At 50.2% G+C, this 8,282-nt stretch overlaps 2 protein-coding genes across 2 annotated transcripts in view; one reads left to right on the forward strand and one right to left on the reverse strand.

The window, feature by feature from the left end:
- LOC134529623 (carboxypeptidase D-like) overlaps positions 1-987 on the reverse strand; it is a 111,944-nt gene extending 110,957 nt beyond the window's left edge. Inside the window, exon 1 of the mRNA XM_063363919.1 lies at positions 429-987. Within this exon, the coding sequence (XP_063219989.1) occupies positions 429-881 (453 nt within the window). The 5' untranslated portion in view covers positions 882-987. The remainder of the gene's footprint in view (positions 1-428) is intronic.
- A 2,438-nt stretch (positions 988-3,425) lies between these two features.
- On the forward strand, positions 3,426-3,875 carry LOC134528956 (WAS/WASL-interacting protein family member 3-like). Its single transcript, XM_063362624.1, has one exon. The coding sequence runs from the start codon at positions 3,426-3,428 to the stop codon at positions 3,873-3,875; it is 450 nt and encodes a 149-aa protein (XP_063218694.1).
- The last annotated feature ends 4,407 nt before the right edge of the window (positions 3,876-8,282 follow it).

Here is an 8,282-nt window from a genome sequence, read left to right on the forward strand (position 1 = left end):
ATGAAAAGAGGAAGTTGAAGAGCATATAATAAAGGTATTTTCGGATTTTTAACATTTTTTTTCGCAAATACTGCTCAACTACATATGATGAAATTTAAAAATTCGATATCTCCTAAAGTATTTGGAATTTCTTACCTCCGCCACTTTTAATGAAAAGAGGACGTTGAAGAGCATAAAATAAAGGTATTTTCGGATTTTTAACAATTGTTTTCGCAAATACCGCCCAACTACATATTTACATTTTATTTATAGAACAGCAATGACAAAAGGAATTTATCACCAACTGTTCTTACAATTTTATACCACCAATGAACATAACCTAACCTCTTAAAGGATTGTTTGCAAAATTATCCAGCAGTTGGATTTTTTTTCCAAGGGGCTCCTTTGTTAGATAATTAATAGATAATAAAACTAACCAAGCAACTTACCGTTGACTGTTCAAATCCATCAGGATTTAATGATGGCATCAGAAATATATCTGTTGTATTAACAATCCTTGTCACCCTTTCGTCCTTCTGATAGTTGAAAAGCAAATATTGCGCTAAATACAGTGTCAATTGACGTCCAATTGTCTCGTCTCCATGCATGTTGGCTACATATTTAAACATAGGTTCACCTAATTTTCGATTATGTACATCATCACTTATTTCTAAAACCCAGAGATCTTTATTTAAAACAGACTTTCCAATAGAATGAACTCTTGCTAAATTAGGAAATGAAGACTGTAAATCGTGTAAAAGAGAAGTAACCTGATCGTTACTGAAATATATATTTGGATTAAGAAAACTTTCATTCAAATTCAAGGCCCTTGATGTTAATTGAGCTGCACATTTCAATACACAAAAGCCACAAAAAAACAACAATCGCAGACAAAATTCCATCGTTCAAATGTAAAAACTTGTAACTATGATCATACAAACATCCTAAACATTGTTCTTTAAAAAATAAACAAACCACATGTCAATGTCAATTGAGCATCTTCCGGAATTGAAAAAAAAAAAAGTTTTTACTATTTGCTGTTGTTTTACTGGATCTACTAGTTTTAAAATGGCTAATAGTCAAGTGACCCAACTTTATAGGTTGCCCTTTAAATTAAATTATTTCACCTAGCATTGTAAAGGTTTATGTCGAAGTTGATCTTTTATGACTGTATAAAGAAACATTAATATTCAATTTATATGTTTGTCAAGTAAATTTTAAGATTCGGTTTCCAATTGGTTGAAAATAACGGAGGGGAAAACGATGACGTCAAAATATTGACAACATCGAAAAGGAAACGAGTCATGTCAAAACAAACTACAAATAATAGTGAAAGTTAAAGTGGGTTTACGATTGAAAAGTTAGAATTGTGAATTAACAAGTAGAAGTTAACTTAAGATAAGAATCTATGTATATTAGTGGAATGGTTTATGATTGTCGTGTAGGAATTTTGATAGCTAGTGTGCGAACCATATGATGACTTGAGACTTGATAGAGATGGTAAATTTTATATTTTTCCTTAAGAGAAGTGCCAATTAGAGCACTGTAGAATGTGTTGATGTTGTGAAACAATGTTTCGTTGAGAAAGCATGTTATGATGTAGAGTGAAAGAAGGGAATATGTAATTATCAGCATTATTTTGACGCCGACCGCCAATGCTCCTCTATGTCGCATAGACCGCTATGCCTCATCAAAGTCTCACAAAGGCGTGTGCACCGAACGCGCTCGTGCGCGCACTGGAATGTAGAAAGTGCAATGGGGCGAACGCCAGGTAACAAGTGCTACGTCGGCGGAAGGATCCGGCCGGGTATGGCATATCCCTCCGCCGAACTACAACAAATGTTTATGTATTTTTCCACAGGATATTATTAGACATTATTTTCATTATTTAACAGTTTATTTTCTCCAAAATTATGTTTCACCGTACGCCTTGTCCCGAACCTGGCCAGTTCAGTTTACCGCGAAAATCACACGTTTCCGTGGAAGGGCTGGCGGGGGAGGGTGGTAGCGCGCGGTGATAGCGGGAGTATCCTACCGGAGCTCACAGAGGCCGGCAGCCTCCGCGCAACACGGGACCAGCATTTCTTATTTTTCACCGATATGTAGTTTTCAATAGTTGTATGATTCCGCAAACCTTTTCTTACAGTTCCGTGGTCAGCCTCGACTTACCGAATGGTATTTAACATAATTATTTAGTGCCCCAAGACGAGTGTTCGTTATGATACGTAAGTAGGCCTACTGTGTAAGAACTACGAGATGTTTCTTCGGCGCTTCACGCGACATCCTAACCAATCGGCTAACTAGTTTCAGCCCGCACAAGGCAGCCAGTAGACAACACGTAACATTCAATCTTACTAACGCGTCAATTTCTGGTACAGTCCTAAGATTCAGGTAGCGTCGCCGGAGTTATGGGCCTGCGTGTTCTTAGCCCAGTGTATTACATAATTGTAATTGTGAAGTGTAATTTTGATCAGGATTCTAGTTTGTTATGTTAGGATTTGTTTTGTAATCACCGCATCGTGTCCAAGTGAATGACCTTACCGGGTAATAAAATCGTGAGCTGCCACTGAGGGAGTGTGACGATTCAATTCGGGCCAACAACCATTAAGGCCAGGACGGGCAGCACTATGTATAGGGCTGTGCCGGAATAAATTAATCAGACATCAGCCGGTATTTTCTTGTTCTTTTCAGGCATCCCGAGTGGCCTAAACAGCTCGGGGGGCCCTACTATATCGAACCACTACCTCTAGCCACAAGGCCGAACCTACCCTGAGATTCCGAACAATACTAAAATTACATACATTTTCATATAGAGGTAGCGGGGTTCGCATCAAAATGGCGCTCAACTAGTGTGGCTTTTAATAACTTACAATCAAATTTTTTTTTTTTTAACTTAGTGGTGTGTCTAAATTATGGAAGCAGCAAGGGCTCGTGTAGGGACAGAGTAATTGCGCGGGAACAGATGCGAAGCGCAGACGAACAAGGAAGCGGGTGCCGGCGATAGGCGCGCGTCAAGTTACGTGCAAGGCGCGATAAAGGCGCGATAGGCGCGCATCAAGTTACGCGCAAGGCACAATAACGGCTGTGGGAGCAGAAGTCCGCGCGCCACACACGGGGATCGTGTGACGCAGCTGCGCCACCACCGCGCGCATCGACATGAGCCGTGTCGGAGCCGCGAGGAAGCACAGTGGAGCAACAACGTCAGATGTCACCATGAGTCACTTAAAATGAACAACTTCCAGGAGGCCTATGAGGCATGGGCAAGCGAGGGCTACCCATGCCCAGGATACAACTGGGAGTACGGAGAACAGGACGAGTGGGAGGATGACGACACCGCAGCGGACACCGAGGGGCCGAACGTAATCCGGACGCCGCTATGACAGCACATAACACAGCCCACATCACCGCTGCCAAACACGGCTAACCACCACGCCGCTGTCACAGCCATGACGCCGCCCGCGTCACGAACAACAGAGACCAACAACAACACAGAGCTGCACAGCAAAGGGGGCAGATATGTGAACTGGGCGGAGCTGACACGCTCCACCGACACACCGCCTACACTGCCACCAGTACTGCCGACGCCGCCGACGACACCGCCCCCGCCATACGGGGTGGAGATGCCATGCGGGAAGACATCGCCACAGACAGAGGAAGCCACACCCGTCCAGCCCCTGTGGTACAATTGGCACGAGGGTACCAGGTGGACACGTCAGGCCGACGCAGACACGACGCCGCCCCCACCGCCTCCGATGCCGCCCCCTCTGTCCCATCGCTCCGCCGTGCTTTTTGCTCCTGACACATCTGACAAGTCCTCACGTACTCCCACATGTCCCGGGCCATGCCGTGCCAGTGGTAGTGCTGACCGACCGCCCGCCATGTTTGTTCCACCCTAGGGTGTCCAGCCAGGTCGTGATTATGCATAAAGTGCAACACCGCTGCACGTGCCTCTGGTGGGACATAGGTGCGCCACTCCTGGTCGGGTCATGTTCCTCGTGTGTAGAGCATGCCGTACCTCATAGTCCAGGTTTCACATGTTTCCACTATTTGCTTTGCGCGTCTGTGCTCAGCGTCCTGAGAGGTGCATTGGGCGTCGTGCATCCGACGTTTCAGCTCGACCAAGTCCGCAGAAGGCGGGTCATCGTCCACACCTAGCACAAGCAGGCGGCTGGTAGGGTCCCTTGGGTGGTGGTGATCCCTCTCACGGCCAGGTTGCAGTATCTCGTCCCAAGATACCTCGTCCTCCAGGCACGATCCCTCATCAGGGTCCCGTGACAGGGTGTCCGGCAGCTCGTTTTCTACTCCTGGGACGTGCTCCACAACGAAGTCGAACGACTGTAGAAACAGCTCCCACCTCACGAGTTTGGTTTTCCGCCCCTGGAGAGTCCGCAACAGCATAAGGAATTGGTTGTCCATGCGCAATACAAATTTCCTACCCTCGAGGTGGGGACAGTACTTTCTCAATGCCTATACCACTGCCAGGAACTCCTGCTCTTGGCTGTGGTAGTTTCGTTCAGCGCGTCCGAACTTGGCACTGGCGTAGTCGATTATGCACCTGTCCCCATTTTCGTCTCGTTGGTATAGCACCGCGCCCACGCCCTCGGCGCTCGCATCCGTCTGAACATACAGCGTCCTCTCGGGGTTTATCTGTGACAGAGTGTGGCATCGGAGAAAAGCCGCCTTCAAGCTGTCCAGGGCATTCTGTGCAGCCGGTGTCCAGTGGTAGCGCTGCTGGGGTGACAACAGATTTGTCAGGGGGGCAGTAAGCGTGGAGAACTGCGGGATATAGTCCCGCAGCTAGTTGGCGAGGCCCAAGAACTTCTGCAACTGCTTGCAGGTTCTAGGGGGTTCAACTTCTGCAAATTTTCGCCAGGTGCATCGGATGCGGACGATTACCCTCAGCATCCACCACATGCCCCAATAACTCCACCTCTCTCCGTCCAGTGTGACACTTCTGTGTGGCACAGGTTAGGTGGTGAGTCTCGAGCCACTCCAGGACCAGGGACAGGTGCCGCACATGGTCCTCCCAGGTCTTGGAGTACACGATCACATCGTCGAGGTAGGCTGTCACGAACTGGCCAATGTACCCTTCCAGCACGCGGGCCATCATAGCTTGAAATGTGGCCGGCGTGCACTTGAGCCCGAAGGGCATGGCACAGAACTGAAAGGGTCTACTATCGGGCACCGTGAACGCAGTCTTTTCTCTGTCACCTGGGTGTATTGTCACCTGCCAATAGCCCGAACATAAGTCAAGGGTCGTAAACACTCGTGCATTGCCCAGGCCTGCCAAGGCCTCTTCCACACTGATCTGTGGTGGTGGTGAACTGATGGTGACACTATTCAGGGGACGGAAGTCCACATAGAAGTGCATGGTTTATCCTTCTTGGCAGCTAGGATGATGCGTGAGTTGTATGCGCTGTTGGAGGGTTCAATGACACCATCTCGCAACATTTCGTGCACTTCCTCACATATCACCCGTTGCTCGCGGAAACCATATCCCCTGGGGGCCTCATACACTGGTTGGTCGTGCATAGTGGGGATTCGGTGTTCTGTCACTGTTTTGCGCCTGAGTGGGTCGGCAGTGGCGAAGACACTCTGCCTTTCCCTTATTAGCCACCTGAATGCATCCTGATACTCTGGGGGTACATCATTGTCCACATCTTCTAACTTCGTGGGCTCTCTCGGGGGAGGTGGTGCTCTACCTAGTGCATACACTGCCAGGCACTCATGTTTACCGACATTCACTAGCCCAGAGGCCGGCGCTATCACTGCGTCATGCTCCACCAACCAAGGCTGTACGAGCACTAGGTCCTCCCTGATTCCCTCTACTACAACTGCTGCTGTCTGTGTAACCAGCTCCCTCACACTCACCGTTATGATGGCGTCCCCGATGGCTGTCCCAACTCCGGTGCTCGTGGCCAGGCGCAGCGCGCAGCGTCTCGGTGTGACGTCCGCTGGCGGTACCAAGTGTTGGGCCACAAACACGTGGCTCGCACCTGTATCTACGAGAGCGGCCGTCGGTCTCCCGTTCAGAGTGACGGGTACCCGCATCAGCCGGTCGTCTGGGGTGGTGAGCTGTCCCAGTCTTATGCGTGTCTCGTACATGGCTTCGGGAAGGGGGTTAGGTGGTGTGGGGGGCAGAACTGTTGGTCCTACACCCCCTGCTGCCCGTTTCCCGACGGTTGTTGTTGTTTTTGTTGTCGTTTTGGGCAGTCCTTTTGCCAATGGAACATGTCCTGCAGGCATCCAAGGCTACACGGGGGTGGTCGGCCTCCGTCAAGCCTATTCCCTGCATTCCACCACTCTGGTGCGGAGCTCTTTCTTCCACTCGGTGGGCCTTGGATTGCCCGTGCTCCCGTCTGCTGTGGACGTTTGGGCTGCGTGTTTCCCTCTGGGAGAGTGGGCGCTCTGTACGTGTGTCTGGGCTCTCGTCCAGGAGTGGTCGTAATTGTCCGTCGCCCCAGAAGGCGCTGCAGGTTGCCCTCTGTGGCTACGGCCTATCGCACATATTCTTCAACAGACCCGTTGCAATACGGCCTGAGGAAGGGTTGTAATTCTTCCCGCACTAACGCAATCACGTCCCGTAGTGCTTGCTCCAGCGCTTCCCCTGGGGCTATGCGACGATAAAGCTGCAACTTGCCCGCCAGGAATCTCTCCACCGATTCCGTGTCCCTCTGTGCCTCGCCGTAGAAATGGGCCTTGCAGTTCAAGACTGCCTGGCGGTCATCAAATCGCTGCGTGAGACGCGTGGCGAACTCCCGCCACTGCATATTGTATCGCCCCCATGGAGTCCACCATTCACAAGCTCGACCACGCAACTGTTCACTCGTGTATTGTGTCCACTCCTCTACTGGCACGCTGCACTGTAACATACGCCTCTCACACCATCGCACAAACTCCTATGGGTCTTCGTGCATGAGCCCGCTAAACTCCGGCAGCACTAAACGCCCGGTCCCTGTGGCAACCCGCACAGCATACGCGACTGGCGGCACTGCCGAGTTCGTAGGCGTGTCCCAGTCAATTAGGTTCGGCGAAGGTGGATCCTGGTTCGGTAACATCGACCCGAGGCGGTTGCCCGAGCAGCCTCTACACTCGTCCCTATGCATCACTCTACCCTATGCATCTGCTCTGATGATGTTTCCCTATCCCACAACAACACACCCTCAGCAGTTTCTGTCTTCACCTCACTGCACCTCAGTGGTGCGCACGTGCACGTGTTCCGACACTGCCACTCTCCTGCTACAAGGTTCATGCCTTTCGGTAGCTTACACGTCACGCACGTAACTGTCAACCTGTGCAGCAGCATTGTTTACAAACATGGGGCCCATGTGGCCGCTCCGTCTGCGCAGCCTGCCCGCGCAAGCTATCACCGCACCCACCCGAACACCGCTGGCACGCCACGAAGATCACCGATGGCAGAACGGCGAAAGGGAGGACAAGGACGGGGTACCGCGGTGTGTTGTCACGTTGAAGAGGGAGGGGAGGTGAATCGACATGAAATATAATCTGGTTGCGGCGGAGACAGCGATGCGTTATCATCTGAACCGTGAAATTGATAGGTGTTGGAAATGTGGGAAAGGAATGGTTGCGTCCTCACGTTGATGAGATCAGAAGTACTGTCTAGGTGGATAAGTGAATCCATCCATTGTCCCAGGTGGATTTTCATGCTGTCTGATCACTCACTGTACACTCTTTTCCCGCACTGCACGCGCTCTCCTGTGGACTTGAAGTTCGCCACAAGTACGGGCGCCAAATGTCGTGTACCCGTCTCCGTAGGATGCCTGGAGACATGGCGGACGTATCTCGGCCGTTTTCTTGTATTGCCCAGCGCCAGCTCTCTCGTGTAGAGCGGGGAGGCAGGGGTGGACCATCCGGCCCGTGTAGCTGCCAAGGGACGTCTCCCGCGCTGGAGAAAAGTGCGGTGCAGGCTAGTTGTGTTAGTCCACGTGTTTTGGCCCATGGACATGCCAGAAACAAAACAACACTCACGCACACGGTAAAAAAAAAGATAAAAGAGATTATAACACAATGTAGAACAGAACCAAAAGCGATAATAGCGGCGAGTTTATTGAGCATCTCGCGACCGTGCCTAGACTCGAAGGTGGCTCGCACGAGACTGGAGACCAGGACGCCGGGTCACTGCTCTCGCGCGCACATTTCAACTGTTGTGCTGAATTTTTTGGTTTCGGTATTTGTGTGCTGTCATCATTTGTGGGTTTTTTTCCATTTTGTTAGACCATTTTTTTTGTTTACCTTTGTTTGTTGACCATATTCCTGTTGTGGAGTATTGTGTGGTGTTTATA

Source organism: Bacillus rossius, chromosome 2 (genome assembly GCF_032445375.1).
Source record: "Bacillus rossius redtenbacheri isolate Brsri chromosome 2, Brsri_v3, whole genome shotgun sequence".
Classification (NCBI taxonomy): domain Eukaryota; kingdom Metazoa; phylum Arthropoda; class Insecta; order Phasmatodea; family Bacillidae; genus Bacillus; species Bacillus rossius.